General features: G+C 37.7%; 1 protein-coding gene across 2 annotated transcripts in view; it reads left to right on the top strand.

Annotated features, from left to right (window-relative positions):
- DPH6 (diphthamine biosynthesis 6) overlaps nt 1-24,089 on the top strand; it is a 232,300-nt gene extending 208,211 nt beyond the window's left edge. The window contains exons 8-11 of one of the 2 annotated variants that reach the window (XM_070053968.1): nt 5,954-6,048; nt 15,176-15,263; nt 17,582-22,024; nt 23,460-24,089. In XM_070053968.1, coding sequence (XP_069910069.1) covers nt 5,954-6,048; nt 15,176-15,263; nt 17,582-17,635 — 237 coding nt within the window. In that variant the 3' untranslated portion in view covers nt 17,636-22,024; nt 23,460-24,089. Of the gene's footprint in view, nt 1-5,953; nt 6,049-15,175; nt 15,264-17,581 lie in introns of both variants that reach the window. The other variant, XM_002717996.5, reaches the window with a different exon arrangement.
- The last annotated feature ends 1,405 nt before the right edge of the window (nt 24,090-25,494 follow it).

Genomic DNA, 25,494 nt, shown 5'->3' with positions numbered 1-25,494 from the left:
TGGCTTTTGCTTCCAGTACAAATTAGATATCAGTACATGCCAGTTAAGCTCTTTCCTGAGAGCATAGGAGAGTATCTATGCCACTTGATTGCTAAGTGCCCTGTGCCACATGCTGCTAAGAAAGCACTGTAAGTCTAGTAAATTTAGAGTCTCCTCATATAGAAGTTACCCATGAATGACTTAAAAATTCCAAAGTTAGTCTGCAGATGCAGTAGCGAAATACATCACAAGACACAATAGCATAGTCCCATAGGCACTAAACAAACTGATTTCTGTAAATTGAAGAGAAGGAAACTACATGTTGGGTTTCATATTTATCATTTTATATTTCACTTCATAATATTTAATTTTCTTGAGTTTTTTTGCCTAAAAAGTTTCTTTTGAATATTTTATTTAATCTATTGTATTAGATACATACCTTTATATTCATGTGAAGGATGGGCCAAATCACTTAATTTTTCTTTTTTATTTTTTTTTTATTTTGACAGGTAGCGTAATAGAAAATGAGAGAGAGAGACAGAAAGATCTTCCTTCCACTGGTTCACTCCCCAAATGGCCGCCCTGGATGACACTGTGCCAATTCGAAGCCAGGAGCCAGTTGTTTCTTCCTGGTCTCCCATGAGGGTGCAGGGCCCAAGCACTTGGGCCATCCTCCACTGCCTTCCCGGGCCACAGCAGAGAGCTGGACTGGAAGAGGAGCAGATGGGACTAGAAGCCAGTGCCCATATGGAATGCCAGTGCCGCAGGGGGAGGATTAACCAAGTGAGCTACAGTGCTGGCCCCTCTTTTTATTTTTTTTTTAATTTATATTTAGCATTTATTTCAGAATAGTTTTAAATTTATAAAACAAAATTGTGAGGTAGTTGAGACTGGCATTGTGGCACAGCGGGTTAAGCACTACCGTGATACAGGTATCCCAAATGGGCACTGGTTCCATTCTAGGCTGTTCTACTTCTGATACAGCTCTCTCCTAATGTGCCTACCAGGATAATGGAAGATGGTCTGAGTGCGTGGGCCCCTGCCACCTAGGTGGAAAACCTGGATGGAGTTCCAGGCTCATGGCTTTCGTTTGGCCCAGCCCGGGCCATTGCAGCCATTTGGGAAGTGAACCACTGGATGGAAGATCTGTCTCTCAGTCTCTCTCTCTCAATCTGTGTGTGTGTGCATGTGTCCTTCTCTCTGTAACCCTGCCTTTCAAATACATTAAATAAATAATTTATTAATTGTGAGATAGTAATACAGAGTCCCCATATGCCCCTTACATCTCTTATCCTGTTGTTAACTTTGCAATATATTTGTCACAGTTAAAGAACCACACCCAGCTTTCTCTATTTTTTAATCCAAACTCCTTTTATCCCTCTCACACCTCCCAGCCTCTAGCAATCAGCATTCTGTGTTCAGAATGAGGTGTTTTTATTTTTGTTTCTGCTTTTTTTTTTTTTTTTTTTTTTGTGGACAGAGAGAGAGACAGAGAGAAAGGTATTCCTTTTGCCATTGGTTCACCTTCCAATGGCCGCCATGGCAAGCGCACTGCGGCCGGCACACCACACTGATCCGAAGCCAGGAGCCACCTGCTTCTCCTGGTCTCCCATGCGGGTGCAGGGCCCAAGCACTTGGGCCATCCTCCACTGCACTCCCAGGCCACAGCAGAGAGCTGGACTGGAAGAGGGGCAACCGGGACAGAATCCGGCGCCCCGACCGGGACTAGAACCCGGTGTGCCAGCGCCACAGGCACAGGATTAGCTTATTGAGCCACAGGGCCGGCCTCTGTTTCACTTCTACATATGAGGGAGAATATGTGGTATTTTTTCTTTCTGTTTGCCTTACTTCACTCAACATCACCTTCTCCAGTTCTGTCCATTTTGCTGCAAATGATGACATTTTATTCTCTTTTTATTTTTTTGGTTGAATAGTATCCACTGTTTGTTTGTTTGTTTGTTTTGACAGGCAGAGTGGACAGTGAGAGAGAGAGACAGAGAGAAAGGTCTTCCTTTTGCCGTTGGTTCGCCCTCCAATGGCTGCCGCAGCTGATCTGATGGCAGGAGCCAGGTACTTATCCTGGTCTCCCATGGGTGCAGAGCCCAAGCACTTGGGCCATCCTCCACTGTACTCCCTGGCCACAGCAGAGAGCTGGCCTGGAAGAGGGGCAACCGGGACAGATTCCGGCACCCCGACCGGGACTAGAACCTGGTGTGCCGGCGCCGCAAGGCGGAGGATTAGCCTATTGAGCCGCGGCGCTGGCCCACTGTTTATATATATATTTTCTTTACTCATCTGATAATGGGCACCTTGGTTGTTTCTGTATTTTGGCTATTGTGAACAGTGCTGCTATGAACATGATGGAACAGATATCTCTTGTGCTGTGAGTTCATGTATTTGGGGAATATACTCAGTAGTGGGATACCTGGAATTGTATTTATGATAGTTGCATTTATTTTTTAAAGAAATCTCCATACTGTTTTCAACAGTGGCTCCACAAATTTAAATTCTCAACAGCAGCATATAAGAGTAACCCCTAGGGCCGGCAATGTGGCGCAGTGGTTCATGTCCTGGCCTGAGGTGCCGGCATCCCATATGGACGCCAGTTCGAGACTTGGCTGCTCCACTTCCAATCTAGCTCTCTACTATGGCCTGGGAAAGCAATACAAGATGGCCAAGTCCTTGGGCCCCTGCACCTGCATGGGAGACCTGGAAGAAGCTCCTGGCTCTTGGCTTCGGATCAGCATAGCTACAGCCATTGCAGCTAGTAGGGGAGTGAACCAGTGGATGGAAGATCTTTCTCTCTCTTTCCGCCCCTCCTCTCTCTGTGTATCTATGCATTTCAAATAAATAAGTAAATCTTGAAGATGGCAGAATAGTGAGGGCGCGCACTGATAGTCCAGGAAAAGATAGTTTAATAAAAGTGGAGTTACTGTAGTCTCAGGAAAAGGCTTGGGAAAAAATTGCAGAGGAAACTCTTCCGGATCTAGTGGATATGACACAGAGGACCTACGGGGAGAGCAAGGATGCCCACGGTGCAGAAGCTGAGGCATGGAAGCCGGGCCATGGAGTCTGCACGCCAGCGCTGGAAGGGGAGGTGAGACAAAAACCTCAGTAACCCGAGTCATTGTCGGGGAAAGGCAGAAAATGCCTAGAGGGAACGAGGCTTGAAGCCCCGCTGGGGAAAGTTCACCAGGCTGACTGGAATAGAGAAAAAAAAAAAAAAAAAAAAAAAAAAAAAAAAAAAAACGAATAAATAAGGGGAACCAGCACGGATACTAGCCTCTCTCTCCACTCACATTACAAAACCGAGCAAGACAAAGAGCGGGCACCATTTTGGACATACATAAAGTGGTGCCTGCCATCAGCCTAGCAGAAAAACCTGACTCTGGTGGGGAGAAATAACTGGAGGTTAGAACCTAGTGAAAGTGTGGAGCTAACGAACTGAGACTGTGAAAATCTAAGGGTGGGTGAGAGAACTCACCGAGTACACAAACAAAGGGAAGTAATTCTGCTCAGCTGAGCTCTTCTTGATGGCAATCAGTGCCTGAGTGCTAGCCCTAGTGGGTATAATATTTGCTTTGTCCCAAAGACCACACAAAGGATCTTTTCAGTCCTCAGTGTAAGCTCAGATTCCCCTACAATGTCTCTAACTGGGTAGCCAAAGCCACCTGAATTTGTGGCGTCTCCCACCGAGACTACTCACATCTCAGCCACACTGTGAGTTCTCCCACACACCCTCATTTTTTTTTTCCACAGTCCTGGTTCATAAGCTTCACACATTCACTATGTCTTAGTCTCCTGATCTTTCTCCCCACCAGAGTCAGGTTTTTCTGTTTGGCTGAGGACAGGCACAGCCCCAAGCTGGCGCAGCTGTTATGTATGTCCAAAATGGTGCCTTCTCTATTGTCTTGCTCACCTTTGTAAGGTGAGTGGAGAGAGAGAATTGTGCCCATACCAGTCCCTTTTATTTATTTATTTTTCTGTCCTCTAGTTAGGCTGGTCTACTTTCCCCCACGGGGCTTCAAGCCTTGTTCCCTCTAGGCTCTTCCTGCCACTTCCCCACCAGTGTCTCGGGCTACTGAGGTTTTGCCTCACCTCCCTTTCCAGCACTGGTACGTAGACTCAGTGCCTGGGGTCCTAAGCCGTGGGCGCCCATGCCCTCCACGTAGATCTACCGTGTCCCTCCATTTGCGGAAGAGTTTCCTCTGGAGTTTTTTCCCTAACTCTTCCCTGAGACTACAGTATCTCCACTTTTATTAAACTATCTTTTCCTGGACTATCAGCGAACTCCCTCCCTATTCTGCTATCTTGGAGCCCTCAACTCCCTATTTGTAAAACAAAAAGTATGATTTTATAGCCTGTCTGACATGTTTTGTTATTATGGGGAGAATACATTGTTCTCTACTTCTTGACCCAACATGGTAAAAATCTAACTATTTTGTTCTTGGGAACTCTTACATCAGTAAGACACTTTGTTTTGTTTGCCTCACTTTTCTGTCTGTGTGGGTTTATTGTGTCATTCAGATTACTACTGATCCTTGGAGGTAGAATGAGAATTTTCACAGCTGCATGCATTAAGTTCCTAACGGCACATAGTCAATAGTTGAAGTTTAATGGATTCAAATGATAGCGCCACCATAAAAATAGCCAAATAAGTAAATGTCTAACTATGCAGATAAAACTGAAGATTTAGGCCAAAGTTCCAGCAGTGACAGGAACAGAGCCTTAGGAACCACTCTTCTTTAAATTGTAAGGGCTTTGGTCTGAGAGACCTTTAAGCAGGGAAAGCTATGACATTCAGAATGAAGAAATGGTCAGAGTGATAACGCCTAGGCACATGAGCTGAAAGATTCACATCTATGACAGCCAATGAGAGTGCTCCCCAAAATTGATGCTAGCCATGTACCACACTAATGGGAGATTATTTTACTATCAATATCAGGGTCATGAGATAGTGTGGGTTGTTTGTAAAGCAAGTCAGGGGTTTTGTTTCTTTGCCAATTTGTTTACTTCTTAATTTCAGACTTTTAGCCAACTTTACAAAGCCATGCCAACTTTTCTTGAACTTGGACTTTGTTAAGTCTTGTCTGCAGTACCCTTGGAACTTCTCTAATAATAATAACAAGCTTAATAGCCATGGATGTGACTCTTTTTTTGTACACTGGCCTAAGGAAAGAATTTAGATTGCTTTCTCTTCCACAGGAAGGTTAAAGAATGTGGGGAGCACAGTTTGACTGCCTATGGCATATACGGCATAATGGCATAGACTTCTTTGGAATATGAATTAAAATAAGAATTATATGCACACATTTATCCAAAATTTTATGTATTTCCTGAGGTTATCTATAAATTAAAATTTACATATATGCTACAAAAATAAATAAATCTGTTAGTCTAAGTTTTGTCTTTAGGAACAAAACTATGGGTCCCTTATATCTTTTTTGTAAGAGTTTTGGAGTTACTAAAAATCCTGACACCTTATAACATTTTTTAAATATTTATTTATTTATTTACTTGAAAAGCAGAGTTACAGAGAGAGGGGGAGAGAAAGAGAGAGGTAGAGATGGAAAGATCAATCTGCCATCTCTGTTTCTCTCCCCAAAAGGCTGCAATGGCCAGAATTGGGACAGGCCAAAGCCAGGAGCCTGGAATACCCTCCGGGACTCCTTCTGGCTGCAGGGTCGCAAGGACTTGGACTATTTTCTGCTGCTTTCCCAGGCACATTAGAGGGGAGCCAGATCAGAAGTGGAGTTGCCCATATGGACACTTAAACCACTGCACCACCATACCCACCCCTTCTTAAAACATTTTTAAATGCCTTTAAAAACATTTTAAGCAGAAAGATGATAATTTTCCTGTAGCTTTCAATCTTTTATAATCAAAGTTTCCAGCATGATTATTTTAGGACAAAATAATATAATGAACATTTTTGCTAAGTTTTTTGTTCCTTTTTTGTTTTTCTTGTTTTCAGCTTTCTAAAAAATATGGAGTCCATGTTTGTGGAGAAGGAGGAGAGTATGAAACATTCACTTTGGATTGCCCTCTATTTAAGAAGAAAATAATTGTGTAAGATATCATTTCAGCATTTTCTCCCCTTTCCTTAAGTGATAGAAGCAACTTAATATTAAGCTTGAGGCAACTTTTGTTGGGAGAAATAGAACATGTCCTCTAAGTTCACAAACACTCAATTTGTTTAATACCAGTGAAGTCGTCTGAATACCTAAATCAATACCTGACAAGAAGAGGCCTTCATAGAAGGCTATAAACTTTTTAGACATTGCACTTTCGTTTACTTGCTGATTATGGCCTGCAGTAAAACTGGTACCTACACACTGACACTTTTATCCTTTCATGAAGTGTGAATTGCCTGTATTATTTATCTTTCATTACGGCTACATTTGATAAACTGCCACATCAGTAGCCTGTGGGTTCCATTAACTCCATCCTCTGTTTCCTTTTTCCTAGCTTTAACAGCTTAAAATTGTACTACTAAACATCTCTCTTCAGTTTGGGGTTATTTTTACATATAAACTTTGTGTTTAAATGAATTCAGCTTATGGTGAGTAGTATGATTTCATTGCCAGAAATTGTTCAAATTAGTGTGGTGATAAAACAGGAACTTTTTCAGTTTGTTACCCACGTTCTTAATTTATATTGTTCTCATATGCTAAGAAAGTATTTAATCTGCTTTTCCTAAACTGTTTGCTTCTTGAAAAAGAGTGTCAGAATTATGCTTAATTGAATGGACAGTTTCAACACTAAAACTTGAATTCTTTGTACCTATTACTGAGAGAATGAATGATCTAAGAAAATTAAGACAACCCTAGGTAGATTTTCTAAAAAATACTTTTATCTAGTGACACATGGCAAGCTATTTTCATTACCATATGCAGTATTCATGTACTTTTGCTTCTTTGATGTTGTTCTAACTTCTTTTTCATTAATAACATGATAATTATTTAACAAATATTTATCAAGTACCTATGTCTGAGGCATTCAGCTGGACACCATTATTGTTCAAAAATAATGTCTGCCTTCTGAGTAGTGGAGGAGGACATACCCTGTGTGTAATTATGGTACAAGGTGGTAAGGATAAGAGTTGTAAGTTCTTGCATGGGAGATATTTTTATGGCCATCTACAGAATGAATCATAAATGAAGTATATTACTTCTGGGAAGTAATACTGTTTGATTATTCAAGAAAAGCATTAGCATACTAGAATAGAATTTTAGCATATTGGAAAACATGGGATAGATTTACTTATTAAAATGGACATAACCAAATTATTTTTAAAAGAACAGCAATAGGGCTGGTGCTGTGGTGCAGCAGATTAAAGCCCTGGTCTGCAGTACTGGCATCCCATATGGGCGCCAGTTCGAGTCCCGGCTGCTCCAGTTCCTAACCAGCCCTCTGCTGTGGCCTGGGAAAGCAATAGAAGATGATCCAAGTGCTTGGGCCCCTGAACCCATGTGGGAGACCTGGAGGAAGCTCCTGGCTCCAGGCTCTGGATCAGTGCAGCTCCGGCCATTGCAGTAATCTGGGGAGCAAACCAGCGGATGGAAGACGACCTTTCTCCCTCACTCCCTCTCTCTCTCTCTCTCTCTGCCTCTCCCTGTCTGTAGCTCTGCCTTTCACATAAATAAATAAATAAATTTTTAAAAAAGCAATAATATAGAAAATGCCAACGAATAGTGCTTTTCCCACCTACCTGACAAATTGAGCTCCTTGAACACCAGAAGTCTTTAGAGACAACTTATAATTAGAACACATATACTGCTTTATACTATATAACCAAAAAGTCTGTTTATCATAGTACTTTAGGTATGAAAAATTAATCTTTTTTATTGTCTTCATTTTGTAGACAAGTAAACTTGAGCCTGACAGAGACAGTGACAAAAGGAGACTTAGTCACACTATTAAAGAGAAATTGTCAGGGAAGATGTATTAGAACCCCCCAGTGCTGGAATGAGTTGTTCGTTGCAACTGAATAATAATCATTTACTGAGGAAGATTATGTGGGTGGAACTCTGCAGACTGCCTCCCTTCTGTATAGGAGCTCTTTGTAACAGTAGAGATGGACAGGCATAGATTAGCAATATGTGATAAGTGTTCCCATATGGGTGTGTACCTTGAGAACACAAAGGAAACAGTGTCTTTTCATTCTTATGCATCTATCAGTTAATCGGCATCTAATTCTGACATTTAAAAATATTCTTTGTATTTTTTATAAGCTGTGCCTTCAGTTTCAGACTTTCTGATTCTTTTGACCTAGATTACTCCTCACTTTGACAAATCCTTCCATTTTTAATGGCTTTTTCGCTGATGGCAGACACCTTGCCTCAGTTCGTTTTCACAAATGGAAGAATGAAGTATAGTTTAGAGAAATGAAAGTAAGTGTAGTAAAGCAAAAGCTATTTAAATGTGTTCCAAAGGAGGAATGGGCCAATGGAAAGAGCATATGGCCTCCTTATGGATAGTAAGACTAAGTATATTCCAAAGGAGGAACAGGCCAGTTGAAGGAAAATATGGTACCCCTACTTCCTGGTTTGAGACCTTTATCCCTAAAGAATAAGGGATACTGGGGCCAGAGCTGTGGTATAGCAGGTAAAGCTGCCACCTGCAGTGCTGGCATACCATATGGGTGCTAATTCAAGACCCAGCTGCTCCACTTCTGATCCAGCTATCTGCTATGGCCTGGGAAAGCAGTGGAAGATGTCTGGAGTCCTTGGGTCCCTGCACCCACATGGGAGACCTGGAGGAAGCTCCTGGCTCCTGGCTTCAGATCGGTATGGTTCTAGCTGTGGTGGCCAATTGTGGAGTGAACCAGCTGATGGAAGGCCTCTCTCTTTCTCCCTCTCTCTCTCTCTCTCTCTCTCTCTCTCTCTCTCTGCCTCTCCTCTGTGTAACACTGACTTTCAAATAAATAAATAAATCTTTAAAAAAAATGAGGGGTGCTGACTAGTAAGGTGGCCTTGGCTTATGGTTGGCGTTTGTGATTGACAGCTGGGAATTCCATACCCTTTGGCTCTTATGTGGCTATAAATTAGATTTTCTAGTTTGGTTGAACTCCCAGTTTATCAGGATACTGTTAACAAATTAAACCTCAAAGTGAGCAGTCTTGAGTGGGTCCCAGCAGAGAGGGATTTACCTTGGAAGAGGGTCCCCATTGCTTATGCCTAATTATCGATCTGACACTTTGGCTACTATCACCTCCAGTGCCTGATCTATACCTGCACTCTCAGAATATACAATAGACACAAAAAATGTTTGTTCAATATTGTTGATTTGTTATTTGTTGCTTATTTTTATTTACATTTTTTGTTTTACTTTTAGAAATTCCATTTTTAAATTATAACTAGAGATTATAGCTTGGTACATATCCTGGTTAGTTGAAAAAGGATATTCTTTACTATGACATCAATCTTTATTCCTCTTTAATATAAAGAGATATCTTTCTCATATCTGCCTAATATCCACTGAATGTGATATGAGTGAACATGCATTGTTCATTCTAAAATTGTATGTAAATTAATGTTATCCCATCTAGAGATAATCTATTTGACACAATTAAAAAATAAGCTTAGTTTCTGTAACTTTTTAAGAATTGACCATTAATAATACTGGTTTTATATGAAAAATTATTTTTTAAATGCTGGATCTTGTAAATTAGATTTCATTTTTGGGACATAGTTAACAACTCCTCTTATATGTGGTATAATACTATCATAATTAGCATACTGCTAATAATTTTTAGGAATCCTAGTTCAAATAATATTTATGTATGATGAAAAAGGAAAAGGGAAAGGCATTTGGCCTAGCAGTTTGGGATACCTGTATCCTATATTAGAGTCCCTGGATTTCAATTCCAGCTTCCTTCTGATGCAGATCCTGGGAGAGAGCAGTAATGACTCAAATAATAGGGTCTCTGCTACTCACTAAGGAGACCTAGATTGCTGCTAGCTCCTGTCTTTGCCTTCATGGGCATTTAGCAAGTGAACCAGCAGATGGGCATGTCAAATCTCTTCCCCCACCCCAGCCCTCTGTCTTGCTGTCTGTTTCTTAAATGAATAAAAAAATTAAATATTATAAAGAAAATAGTACCATTATGGGGAGAAATAAATTGGGCTTTGCATTTAAAATTGTTTGATTATAATCAGAAATTTTTAAAACACAGATTGAATACTTTTTGTTTAGGGTAGTAACTTAGAGAGATCTGGATGGTTCTAGAAGTTAATTATAAATTTCATTTTTCTCAAATTCCAATTAAGATTTGAAAAACCATATAGGAAAGACTGATATAACAGTTTATATTGGAAATATTTTTTTTTCAATTTTACCTGGAACATCTTATAATTTACTTTTTATGTCAGTTATTGTGGAAAGTCATTCTCCTTGTAAGATACATATTTTGAGAATAAGAAAATATGGTTTTTGTACCACCACCCCACCCCACCCCAGCCAGGAGCCCTGATGCAAAAAATTGCAGACTAGCTCTTAAGAGAAGAGGACACTTAAAAAACCTACTTTCTTGTTACTTATTATTTGTGTGTTTGTGAGTATCAAAAGAAAGAACTAATATCACAAAATTGTGTTAATGATTTTTCTTTTCTTATTAAAAAGTTTTTTTATGTATTTTTTGAGTCAACCTTTTATTTCTATTTGAAGTGTTCCTTTTACTATTACAATGAAGTTGCTACCATGGGGTTAATGGGTGGAGGAACAAGAAGGAAGGAATGAAAGAAGAAAGGAAACTAAATCCTATAGTTAAACACTGCACACTCATTTACTACTTTTCTAGCATACTCGTATTTTCTACCCACTGAAGGCATGACTCAGTTTACAAAGAGGATAAAATAAGTGTTTTATATTATGTGCCTTCTCACATCAATTCTCTAGCAATTTAAATTTATTTAAATTTATAAACTATTATAAATAAAAACTGTAGATCTATTTATTTTGCTACAGATATTATATGGTGTTATTGGTATGTATACATGTATACGTGAATATATTTATTTTTTTTTCCAATTTCTTTTTTTTTTATTTATTTATTTAATGAATATAAGTTTCCAAAGTACGAATAATGGATTACAATGGCTTCCCCCCCATACCGTCCCTCCCACCCACAACCCTCCCCTTTCCCACTCCCTCTCCCCTTCCAAATGAATATATTTATATATGTAATATGCATCTATGAGAAGGTATATATTCATGTGAAGATAAGTAAAAAATCAGTGTAGTTTTCTGACAGTTTGAGCAATTGGATTGTAAATGTAAGGATACTTAACAAAGGGTAAGTATGCAGTCATTTATTTAACCAATAGCTAATGAATACCAGACAATGAACTCTGTACTCAGCCAGGTGGAAGGTGGGACTGACAGACAAAATCCTTCTTTCAAAAGGAAGAGAAACATGCATACACACACAATTATAGTAAAGTGGATGTGGTATGCAAGGACTACAAATATGGCACTAAAACCCATAAAGTAGAAAACTAGGATGTCAGGGAAAGCGCCCCAGAAATGCCACGTGAGATATCTGTGAGAATTGGAGAGTGCATGAGCAGTATCTCTGCACTTTAGTGAATACAAAGATCATCCATCTGAGCAAGAGAGGTAAACAGTGTCTCAGCTCCAGTCTAATACAGTGATATCAAAACAAAAGACCATAGCTGAGTCTCAAGAGGTTTTTATTTTTTTAGTCAAAAAGTATGAGAGGACCACCATGCTAAGGCCCTGGCATCATGGAAGAGACTGACATCAGACTCAGCCCTGTATGGGTGAACCTAATGCAGTAACGAAAGGAAACACAGGCATCCTCTTGACTGTGAAGAAGCTTCAGTTGTCTAAGAGGTAGTAATGCCCGGATTACTTGTCCTAGGGAAAGAGGAGGACAGTAGCCAACTGGAGAGCATTTTTGCTGACACCTAGTTGTTTAATTTTTTGGGTGAATCTGAGGATATTCAGCAGATCCTACTTTTTACATTCAGAGAAGCCATGAGACATGCCACTCTTGAAGGTTGACTGTCAGGTAATAGCAAAGAATAGTGTCATTCTGTTTGAAATGAAAAACTGCATTTGAAATTTGGTCTTTACCAGTTGACTGGTACTTCATATAAATCAATGAAATTATGTTAATCAACTAGAGATTATGCATTTAATAGAATCCGTAAAAATCATATTCTTCATTTAGTGTTCAGAATGTTTTATATTCTCTCTGGATACCAATCCTGATTCAGAATGCAGTCATTACATCAACATCAATTGTTGATTTTCATGCTTTCTGTGTATAGTGGAGATAACAAAGAAGAGAAGAGAGGACTTCAGGGGTCGGCGCCGTGGCACTCTAGGTTAATCTTCTGCCTGCAGCACTGGTATCCCACATAGGCACTGGGTTCTAGTCCCAGTTGCTCCTCTTCCAGTCCAGCTCTCTGCTGTGGCCCAGGAGGGCATTGGAGGATGGCCCAAGTGCTTGGGCCCCTGTACCCACGTGGGAGACCAGGAAGAGGCACCTGGCTCTCCTGGCTTGGGATTGGTGTAGCTCAGGCCATTGCTTCCATTGGGGGGGGGGGGGGGTGAACCATCGGATGGAAGACCTCTCTCTCTCTCTCTCTCTCTCTCTCTCTCACTGTCTGTAACTCTGTCAAATAAATAATATTTTAAAAAGAAAAAAAAAGAAGAGAGGACTTCAGACCCTTTTCCTCTCAATAGTACTGGTTCAGGTTAATTATAATTTTAGTACTCAGTTGTCAGAGATATCAAAAACAAGCTGCCTAAATAAGGCAGAGTTAAGACTTGGGATCAGTTTCCAAGGCCTGATTCAGGAACAGAGAGAACGAACTGTAAAGAGTGAGCAAGAGTTTTAGATTTGTGTCTAATTGCTGAGCCAAGATATGACTAGAGAAAACAATTCTGAAGGAAATGGAGAAACAGCATGACTAGGGCTAACTGAGCAAGTAGAAGTCAATGCAGAGGGGTAGGTAGTAGGAAGCAACATCTTTTGGTTGATGTGGCCTGTAAAGGCAAGTTATATATTTTGAACAGAATTCTGACTCTTTAATGATTCCATTTTTATTATAAATTGCTCTCCTTTTAATGTCAAAGAAATTCTTTTTAATGTTATTTTCCCTGAACATTAACAACATACACATTAAGCCGTGGGCTTGTGGTATAAAAGACAAGTCACTGCTAGGACACTCATATTTCATCGGAGTGTCTAGTTTGAGTCCCAGCTATCCCACTTTCAGTTGCTGTTGGTCTAAGAAATTGGATCCCTGCCACCTAAAGGCACAGATTGAGTTCTACCTGGCCCAGCCTGTTGCAGGCATTTGGAAAGTAAACCCGTTTCTCTCTCTCTCTCTCTCTCTCTCTCTCTCTCTCTCTCTCTCTCTCTCAAGTGAACCTCCCTCCCTCCCTCCCTCCCTCCCTCTCACTTTCAAATAAAAATGGAAATAAACATACTTTTTTCTCTATCTCTAACTTTTCAAGTATAAAGTAAACAGTTTGCTTTGCAAAATTTAGTGTATCATAGCCAGTCATTTTGAGATTTCTTCAGTTGCCACCAAGTTGCATAAAAGTTAAACAAAAACTTTTTTATGGGGTGAGTGTTTGCCCTAGCACTAGTTAAGTCACTGCTTGGGAACATCTTAATCCCATATCAGATTATGTGGGTTCAGGTTCTAGCTGCACTCCTGATTTAGGCTTCCTGCTAATGCAGCAGGTGAGTCCTCGAGATTAGGTTCCTGCCACCCATGTGGGAGATCTAGATTAAGTTCCCAACTTCTGGGGACCAGTGCTGTGGTGCAGTGGGGTAAGCCACATCCTGCAATGCTGTCCACTCAGAAGTGGAGATCTAGCTCCTTGCTGATGAGCCTGGGAAAGCAGCGGAAGATGTCCAAAGTCCTTGGATCCCTGAAACCATGTGGGAGACTGGGAAGAAGCTCCTGGCTCCTAGCTTCAGCTTGGCCCAGCCCTGTTCATTGCAGCCATTTGGGGAGTGAACCAGCACACAGAAAATCAATTGTGTGTGTGTGTGTGTGTGTCCTTCTTTGTCTCTGTAACTCTGCCTTTCAAATAAATAAAATTTTTTAAAATAATTCTGCCTTTCAAATAAATAAAATAAATCTTTTTTAAAAAATGTTCCCAACTCTGGTATCAGCCTGGCTCAACCATGGCTATTTGCAGACCTTTAGAGTTAGTGGATGAAAAAGATCTCTCCTCTCCTCTCCTCTCCTCTCCTCTCCTCTCCTCTCCTCTCCTCTCCTCTCCTCTCCCCTCCCCTCCCCTCCCCTCCCCTCCCCTCCCCTCCCCTCCCCTCCCTTCTTCTTCTTGTCTCACCTCTCAAATACTTTTTCAAATGTTTAATATTTTTATGTTAGTGGCCAAGGGCCACATTTTGCCACAGCATATTTTGCTGTACTACAATGGTCCAAATGATAACAATCTGTTAATGAAAACAATGGAACTACTTCCTGTATTATTAAAGAGAAGAATTTCTGTTTTAAAATTTTCAGTTGAAATGCAAAATATTATCACTCTCTTAATAAACAATAAAAGTAATTTGTTATTAGAACTTCACACGTAATCTCAGTTATTCATATGCACCTTACAGGGTATCTTTGATAAAAGTTGAGTTAATTTACATGTATCCATATGGTGCCAGCAAGCAGTTCATACTATTTTACCTGAATGTGGTAATTACTATGTCAGACAATCAATTTTAATAGCACTGATATGGCAGTGTGAAGAGTTCATCTAGAGCTTAAAACCATCACCAGTACTTCTTTTGTAAAGGATAATTGAGATTTTGTGTGAAACACTGAGCGAATTACCTCTTGAAAATGAAAAGAATAATGAAGATAAAGCACTGATTTTTAATGTTTAGCCCATACCAAACAAATTTGTGAAAATGAAATTGAACAGGAGTTTAAGTCTCAAAATTGTTCAGAAAGCTTTGAGTGTGCATGAAGGATGTCCTTATAAAGATGAAAAGCCTTATTTTTTTTTCCAAATGTTCATTGTTCATGATCATTTTTCCAATTAAAAAATACTTGATTAATAACAATTCAGATTAATCACTGCATATTGTATACTGGAAGAAATATATAGAAAATGAAGATTTTTCTTCTAATTAGTAGCAGGAATGATTGCTATAATTTATGTAGTGGATAAATGTACTTTTTTTGTATTTTAGGGATTCATCAGAAGTAGTCATACATTCAGCTGATGCATTTGCACCTGTGGCTTACCTACGCTTTTTAGAACTGCACTTGGAGGATAAGGCAAGTAAATCAGAGATACACAGTGGCTCTTAAAGAAAATTAAGATATGTTAATTCATTCTGTGTACATAATTGTATAACAACAGGTGACAGGATAAAGGAAATTAATTTTAACATTAGTGATTTTTTTCCAGCTTCTTAGTAAACTACTAAGAATTTTACAAATATTTATACTTTTGAGAGCTCTTTATGTTTCAAAAGGCATTACCTTTCTAAGGAGTATGCAGTTTAGATGAAAGGAAATAATAAATATATTAAACAAAGGGAAGACAGGACAGTGGAAGACTAAATATTAAGTCGTTTAGCAAAATAAGAATTAGGTTATTACGTGTAAGCACTAAAGGAAAGATTTAAGGATGAATTGTATTTCCATTATAAAGTTTGAAAGGGGAAATAAAAACTTTTCAAAGAATATCTAGGAGAATAGAAGTGTAAGTAAAGGATGTAAAGTGAAACAAAGGTACATTAAAGAATTTCATTTTTAAATACATTTATTATCAACAGGCAGCAGAATGTCAGTTAAAAGATATGAATCTTAATGAAGAATGGGTTGGGAGAGGGAGTAGGAGATGGGATGGTTTGCAGGTGGGAGGGTGGTTACAGGGGGAAGAATTGCTATAATCCAAAAGTTGCTTTTTTGAAATTTATATTTATTAAATAAAAGTTTTCTATTAAAAAATAAAAAATAAGGGGCCGGCGCTGTGGCTCACTTGGTTAACCCTCTACCTGCAGCACCGGCATCCCATATGGCCGCCGGGTTCTAGTCCCAGTTGCTCCTCTTCCAGTCCAGCTCTCTGCTGTGACCCAGGAAGGCAGTGGAGGATGGCCCAAGTGCCAAGTGCTTGGGCCACTGCACCCGCATGGGAGACCAGGAGGAAGCACCTGGCTCCTGGCTTCAGATCAGAGCAGCTCCAGCCGTTACGGCCATCTGGGGGGTGAACCAATGGAAGGAAGACCTTTCTCTCTCTCTCTCTCTCCCTCTCTCTCTCTCTCACACTGTCTTAACTCTGTCAAATAAAAAAGAAAAGAAAAGAAAAGAAATAATAAATAAATACAATTTTAGAAAGGAAAAAAAGGATATGTGTGGAATAGGTAAAGATCTGGATTGCATCCTTTGATTGAAAAGTGTGATCCTTGAGATGTTGCTTTATATTTATCAGCATAAAATTGATACCTGAAATTATGTGGTGAAATGGCAGTGACATAAAGTAAGATTAGAGAAAGTCTTCTGTATCTTTATCTTAAGGCACATCTATGTTGATGATAGGGGATCTGAAGAATCAAAAGGGTTAAAGAAGATTCAGCAAAGGTAGAGAACGAATGATAAACCCAGAAATTTCAGAATGGGAGAGTTTTCACAGTTGAGAATAGTTAGAGAAAAATGGCAGTGGACTGGTTGATAATAGATTGTCAAATTGACCTGGAAGATGCTTGCCTCTTGGTGACATTTTGCAAAAAATAAAATAAAATAAAACTGGTAATGAAATGGGTTACCTTTATTTTAAAATCATTAATTAATTTTCAAGGGCTCTTGCTGCCTATCTATATAAGAATTCTACATATCGTCTGTAAATGGAACAGACATTGTGGTATGGTTTAATGTTTAGAAAAATACACAGGGAAACTGAGGGCTTTATTTAAGGGTTTAAAAAGGAGTCAGGGATTTAAACTGGGAGTTTCATACCAGGCTTTTCCAGGGAGTGGACCAGAGGATGTAAGGGATAGAGAGCACATGGGCAGAAGAGCAGCCACATGAACTGCATGGGTTTGCAGGCACCAAAAAGTTGCCCACACCAAGAGGCGTGGGGGTGAACAAAGGGGCAGGCCCTGGCAATCCATGCCTTTTAGTCACTTCCAAAGGGGAGTGGTTACATAGTGGTCATGTACAAGTGAGATCAAGTAGGGGTTTGAGATCAGGAAAGGGGGCAAGGGAGGTGTGGTTTTCCAGCTCATGAATCAATTTAATTTAATCCTATCGGCCTGCCCCTAACATTAATAACCCTCCAGAGAATAAATGAGTACTATGCAAACATCTTTCAGACTTACTGAAAGCTACCCCTTACTTCTTGTTCCCTGTAACATTTAACCATGTACATAAACAGGAAAAAAATCACTGATTCCTTGTTTGGAAACTCCTGACATGACACATTCAACTCTATCTGAATAGTTGATATTCACCTTGTTTTGCTATTTAATTGGTTCTTACAGTCCATTTGCCCAATTGCACATAACAGTTTTACTTCTTTGAAGCGGTATATTCACTGACACTGAATAAATATGGTACTTTTTTTTTCTTCTTTCTCTCTCTCTCTTTTTTAGGTGTCTCCAGTGCCTGACAATTTCAGAACATCTAATTATATACATAATTCTTGAAAAACATTTTTGAACATTATTGACTAAGCCATCATTTCTATATGAAAACAGTTATGAACAGCTTTTTTTAAAATGTTTGTCAATTGTCACAAACAGCTTTTTCTCATTATCTTAGAAAAATATACCATTATCAGAAAAAATAATGAAACCATTGATTCATTGGAAAAATATCAATGACATGTTCACTAGTTCTACAGACTTCCTTGAGATTTACTTTCTCTTTTGTTGACACATCCTCCCTATAACCTCTGTGTGTTATGTGCCTCTTTTTTCCCTTTTTCTTTATCTCCAACTCTCATTTCTGTAACAGAAATGGCTTTTCTTTGTCACACTGATTTCTTCTCCTTTTTTCTCTTTCTCCCTCTCCACCCCCACTCCCCATCTTTTAACTTCTATCCCTGCCAGTTATGTCATCATGCAGAGGCTTTTTAAAATGAGGTTGAAAATGTGTAGCCAATCAATGAGCTTATTCTACCAGGTGTCACCCAAAGTGCTTTCTCAGTTTATTTTTATTTTTTATTTCATTTCTGAGATAACATTTTTAATTTATATTGTAATCAGAGGCTTCATACTCCACTAAATTAAGAGTTCAATGAACAAAAAGTTAAAAAAAATAAAAAAAAAACACAGTTCATCAGGAATATAGGCAAGGGCTATAAACAATTATCAAATAAATATATTAATTTCACCCATATTAAGTATATGTTTAAATAGCCACAGGTCATTGAAACTATAGTAGTATATCCTCCTCAATAATGAAACTATAGTAGTATATCCTCAATATCATCCTTAAAAATTTTTTAATTTTAAAATAAAATTTTATAACAAAATTTGCCAGAACATTGTATTAGTGGCAAAATCAATACAGGCATTTCTTTCATTTTTTTTAATTTTAGTTCCCATATAAGGGAACTAAATATATAAGGGAGAACATGCAGTATTTGTCTTTCTGTGTCCAGATAACTTCACTCAACATTATGTCCTCCAGTCTCACTTTAGCTTTGAATATATTCACGGCTCAAGAATTTTAACATTAATAGGTAGTGAGGAAGAATGTTATTGACTTTTACTAGATATGGTGTAGCTGATTTTGAAAGGGGGGGCCAGTTTTCATTAATACCTGTGCTGACTTTAGATAACTTTAAAAAAAGAAAGCTTTCTTTAGAACAGTTTTAGGTTTCATGGCAAAATTGAACATAAAATAGAGAGAATTCCCCTACACATATGTACCTCTCTCCTATTATCATCATCCTGCACCAGAGTGATGCATTTGTTAACAGCTGATGAACCTACTTTGACACTTCATTATCACATGAAGTCCATAATTTACATTCAGGTTCACTTGGTTATGAACATTCTGTTGTATAATTATATGTGTATAATAACATGTATAGTGACATGTATCCTTCATTATACTATCATGCAGAGAATTTTCACTGCTTTAAAAGTCCTCTGTGCTCCACCTATTCATTCTTCCCAACCATCTAGTCCCTGGAAACCACTGATCTTTACTGTCTCCACAGTTTTTCTTTTTCTTAAATGTCGTATAGTCAGAAACATAATGTGCAGCCTTTTCAGATTGGCTTATTAATATCCATTTAGGTTCTTTCATATCTTGTTATGTTTTGATAGCACATTTATTTTTAGTGCTGAATAACAGTACCTGGATATACCATATTTCCTTTATATATTCATCTACCAAAGGAAATTTTAGCTGGAAATTATGAATAAACTTACAACACACATTCCTGTGCAGGCTTTTGTGTAAACCTAAGTTTTCAGTTTACTTGTTTAAAGACCAATGAGTCCAATTACTAGATCTGATGATAAGAGTACGTTTGGTTTTTAAAGAAAGTACCAGAGTGGATTCCAAAGTAACTGTGCTATTCTTCATTCTAACCAGCATTCTCATTTGTTGTTTCGCATCCACCAACTCTGAGCATTGTCTCTATTTTGAACTTTTGTCATTGTAGTAGGTTTCTAGTGAATGGCATTTCATAATTTGTTTTTGGTATTGGATCTAGAAGATCATCCCCAAGCCCAAGGTATCTCAGTTTTCTCCTATGTTATCTTCTAAGAATTAAATAGCCTTGTGTTTTAAACTTGTCTGTAATATAGTTTAAATAATTTTTAAAGGAAGTAAAGTCTATATATATTTATATATTTATTATTTAGGTTGCCAGTTGTTTCAGCACCATTTGCTTGAAGGAGTTATCTTTGCTCTGCTGTGTGGCCTGGTTCTTTTGTATACTTCTGTGGTGTACTCTGGGCTCCTTACTCTGTTCTGTTGATTCTAATTGTCTGTTTCATTGCCAGTGCCACACTATCTTGATTACTGTTGCTGCATAGTAAGTCTTGAAGTATGATAGTGCCCATCCTCCAGCTGTATTCTTCTTCAGTATTGTATTGACTATTCTCATGTTTTGCTTTTCCATATAAACAGTAGCATCAGTTTGCTAATATTCACAAAATAATTTTCTGAGATTTTGACTGGAATACATTCAATCTGTGAATCAAGGTGGGAAGAATTGATGTCCTGACTGTATTGGGTGTTCTTATGCAGGAATATGGCATATCTCTATATGTTTTAAGTTCTTAGAACACTATTTAGTTCATTTGCGTTTGACTTAGATATTTTTCTTATCTTAATTTTTTAATATAATATGTTTAATATTTCCTCAGGACTATTTTTTATTTTAGGTCTTAACACCATTGCATCTCCATGCCTTTCTCTCTACTTAAGGTTGTATCTGACCCATATTTCTTTAAGTGTACTCTTTGCTTTTGTACTTGCTATACCTAATTCCACTGCTATATTAATTTTCCCTTATAGCATTCATTATCTGGCACAACATTATATAAAATGCTACATTGTTTTCTAAATGATAAGATGAATAGTTGTGGGTATTGCCTCCAAATGCTATTCCAGTCTATCCCAGGACTTCCCTTCTTTTACCCTTTGCTCTAGTAATACTGAATCCTGGATACTCCTTTAATATGCCTACCGCTTTTCTCATCCCTTCCCTCTGCTTATTCTGTCTTCTCTCTTTCTTTTCTTCCATTTCGTTAACTGTTTATATTCTACCCATGATGCAAGATTGAACTCAAATACTCCCGTACATTTAGTCACCCAGAATGAACTGCCTTAACACTTTGTTTCTTGCTATCTTGTGTTACATAACTTTATTCAGCTTTATGTTATAGTTATTTAATGACTCATTATTTCTACTAGCACGCAAATATCTTGAGGACTGTTGTTTTCATCTTTATATCCTATGTAATAGTTATTTGCTTGCAATTAAGAACTTTTTAATTTAATATATTATCTGATATTTTTGTTCTCCATTTTTCCTTTACATTGAATCTTAGAGATAAATGCTCCATTTTATATTGACTACCATTTTATAAGAGTTGTTTCCTGACTATCTTTTTTGTTTTTATTAGAGAAATGTTCTAAGAAAATTAAAATATAAAGCACATTTAGAGAGATTATTATTGTAAATTTTAAGTTATTTAGTTATCACTTTATGATATTTACTCAAACTTTTCTAAAAAATAATTAATCTACTTAAATTTTACTTTTAAGTTAAAATCTTAAATTATTTATATGAGTGTAAAAATGATAGGAACTAAACATGGGATACCAAACAAAATAATGAAAAGCTCTGGGTTAGAAATGGGGAAATGTATTAAAATTTCTTTGGGGCCATAGCTTTATTGCTTATGGCAAACGCGATGCTAAAATGTACCATACATCACAGCAGTGACAGGCTTGAGAAAATGAAAAATACAAAGCTTTACATAAATCAACCAAAGGATCATATTAAAATGCATAACCTTTAACAGAAAAAAATCAAGACTTTAACTTGTAACTATTCAGGAGCTCTTTCTTCCTTACATAGTTGTTATATATTTTCAAATGTCTTGATAGGAAATAATATTTCAAATTAATTATTGGCAAAGCCATTTTACTTATGGAGAGAGAAAATTCATAAAAATTTAGTCCAAATTTTACTAATGTCCTCTACTGTCACTTAATACTTAATTTTGCTCTGTCCAAATAATCTTGTAAGTACTACAGTGTTCTATAATCACATAAACTTAATTTTGTTTCTTGTTGAAATAATGTCATAGGACACTTTTATTATATCTTATGTAATTATAACAGCTTACATCCCTACAGGTTTTTTTTGTTTTGTTTTGTTTTGTTTTGTTTTTTGTTTTGTTTTGACAGGCAGAGTGGATAGTGAGAGAGAGAGACAGAGAGAAAGGTCTTCCTTTTTGCCATTGATTCACCCTCCAAAGGCCGCCGCGGCCGGCGCGCTGCAGCCAGCGCATCGCGCTATTCCGAAGGCAGAAGCCAGGTGCTTCTCCTGGTCTCCCATGCAGGTGCAGGGCCCAAGCACTTGGGCCATCCTCCACTACACTCCCCAGCCACAGCAGAGAGCTGGCCTGGAAGAGGGGCAACCGGGACAGAATCCAGTGTGCCGGCGCCGCAAGGCAGAGGATTAGCCTATTGAGCCACGGCACCGGCCCCTACAGTTTTAACTACTATAAACAACATGGGTCTCATGGCCCATTCTTGTCTTTTTCGTATTATTTTATTTTATTTTAGATTTATCATTAAATAGCTTGAAAAACAGTGTAACAAACCATTTGTGTGCTTTTAGTTTTTTTTTCAATCTAATATTGTATATTTTTAAAAACTGCTAGATCTGTATAAATTTCATTATAAATATTGGCAAATTACAGAATATTTCTATTTAAATTATTACTAGTAACCATTATTCTGTTATGATTACATTGACAGATATCACTAGTTTTGCTAAATCTGAACTAGATAAATATTCTAGCCTTAATATATTGCTGATTCAAGATAAAGAGTAGTGCTTTAGTTATGATATTGTTTCTCTAAATGTAGTAGTGGAGGCAGGGTACTTATTTGTTTATGTACATAGGAAAGAGAATATTAAGAGGTGAGTATATGATCACCATACTGATAATATTGATTCTTTGGAGGAAGGAAGCAGGAAGGGGAATACAGTGAAGCTTAATTCTTTATAATTTTATAATTTGTGACTTCTTATAATGAGACTTTTTTAATTTAAAAAGTATTAAGAAAATTAACTGAGGGAGGGTCATACAGTAAGTTCCAGTGTTAAATAAATAATTGTATGTTATTCCCCACATATTATTAGTCTTGGTAGAAAAACATATACTAGGGTCATTTAAGCTCTTTCATAGGACTCAAGTGAAAACAATACCCACATTGTAGGGTTGAAATGTAGTTGCTTCTGTAGTAAAGTCTAAGAAAAGACTTCTGGGGGTAAATCATATGACTAAGTTTGAAAGATGACTAAAAGTGTTGTGATAGCAGGCCTGCTGAGTATATTGTACCTAGAAAGCTGCTCTCACTACTCACAACATCACATATAAATTCAAAGATTCTCTCCATGGAGGTATGCTGCTACTGGTTCTGTGCCACCTCAAAAATAATTCCTTATATATCTGGGGCAAAGGAAGTAGGTAAAGGATGCTTTTATTTACCAACATTTGGTTCAACCTGTCCCTACCTCAACTCCCCTTCTCACCACTTTGGCCATCAGACTGAAGAGCAAAAAACTCAATTGGTAAGACAAAGCAAGATGTTAAGCAGTCTTTAATGCTACAAATCTAAATGGGGGTTGGCACTGTGGCATAGAGGGTTAAGCTGACTCCTGCAACACTAGCATCTCATATAGGCTCCGGTTTGAGTCCTCGCTGCTCCAGTTCCTATCCAGCTCCTTACTAATGCACCTGGGAAAGCAGTGGAAGATGGCCCAAGTGCTTGGGCCCCTTCACCCATTTGGTGGACCTGGATGAAGCTGCTGGTTCCTGACTTCGACCTGGCCCAGTCCCAGCCATTGTGTCCATTTCGGGAATGAACCAGTGGATGGAAGATATTCTCTCTCTCTCTGCTTCACTCACTCCCCCCTCCCTACCTCACCATCTCTCCCTCTCCCTCTCCCTCTCTCTTTCCTATCTTCCTATATCTCTGCCTTTTAAATAAATAAATAAATAATTCTTACGAAAAAAAAGTCTAAATGATACAACTTAGGACTTGGACAGACTGAGCAAAGGTACTTCTGAGTCACTGCAACCGCAAAAGGTCATTGGAGATTAGTAAATCAAGCATTGAAGTCACCTGGATGTACAGTGCTACTTGACTAATTTCTGTCCCTGCTACATGAACTTCAGTAGTGGCAACAATGTACCACTGTGTTTGGAAAGTGAGAACTTGGCAGTGAAGAGTGTTTTTATATCCTAAATCTGTGGAAGATTTACCAGTTTACAGAAAAATAAAACAACTAATCAACTGTTTCCCATTATCGTTTACTTGGTTGTTATATATCTTGTATATCTTTTTATTATTATTGCTTTAAGAATTAAAGTTTCTGACTGGTATTTTCACTAAGTATCAGTTTGATCACTACCTAAATAGATAAATGGTATACTCTTTCTTAATGCAGTACATATTTTTTGTGTTTCCTTCTACATGCCTGGCACTATTTAACATTAGGGATACAATAGTAGATTGAACAGTCAAAAATTATTGCCTTCATACAGTATGTATCCTATGAAATGGGACAAACAAGTAAGTCAAATATATTTATGGTAGATGGAATGGTGGAAGACTTGCCTCCTGCCCATAGGTAGGATTGGATTTGGGAAAATAAGCATGATCTGGAAACCTTGAGCTCCTTATGGTGACAGATAAAAACCAAGATTGAGAGGTGTGACAAAATTTTGTGTTCACTGTGGTAGATAGTGATTATGAACTTTGAGTATTTGAGGTGGGGTAAGGAAGGAGTAAAGGTAAAGAAGTAAAGAATCAAAGAAGTCTGTAGATACAGCCAAACAATGAATCTGTGAACTGGAAGAGGGATCAGAAGTATTCAAAATGAAGCATGACGAGAAACAAGGGAAGAAAATAGACATAAAGGGATATGTGGCATAAAAACAGAAGATCTAAAATACATATAATTAGAGTGTCAGAAACATAGTAGAAGAAAAGTAATATTTGGAAAGATAATAGCTGAGAAATTTGCAAAAATTTTGGAACAAAGCAAAATAGATTCAAAAATTTTAAGACCCTCAGACGAAATTTTAAAAATCCATATTTAGACACATGTTAGCAAAACTGATGGAAACTAAAGGCAAAAAACAAACTAGAGAACATCCAGAGTAGGTTAAAAATGGGCTACTTTCAGAAAAAACAATTTGGAATGAACCTAATTTTTCAACAGAAAATGAAGACCAATGATGATAGAACTATATCATTTGTAGTGAAAATAACTGCCCTCTGAGAAGTCTATACCAAGAAAAACAAATATAGAAAAATGCTAATTATAGTTAGATGTTGGTTATGTAGGTGCTTTTATAAATCTTATAAACTTTTTTGTGTTTAAAATTTCTTATTAAAATTTTAAGAAAAATTTAAGCTAAAAATTTTCAAACAATAGCTCAAAAATATTGTAACTAGCAAATCCACATCAAAGGACTGTAAAAAGCATTAAGGCAGAAAGAAATGATACTAGTATAATACCAGAGGCATAGAAAAGATCAAGGAAAAATGAAAACAGTAAATCTGAAACTATAAGTGCATATTGACTATATTTAATAATAATATAATGTGTCTCAAAGTTTAAAATATATGAGCAATGTAATGCATTTTTTCTAATAGGAATATTAGAGAGTGGAGTTAAATGGTTACAGCCACTGCATTGCACTTAAATACCACATTCAGATTACTACTAAGCTTCATACATAGAAACTCTAGTATAGCTAAAATGTATACAATCAAACACTAACAACCTTTT

The sequence above is a fragment of the Oryctolagus cuniculus genome, chromosome 12, assembly GCF_964237555.1.
Source record: "Oryctolagus cuniculus chromosome 12, mOryCun1.1, whole genome shotgun sequence".
NCBI lineage: Eukaryota > Metazoa > Chordata > Mammalia > Lagomorpha > Leporidae > Oryctolagus > Oryctolagus cuniculus.
This window is presented reverse-complemented; position numbering and strand designations above follow the sequence as displayed.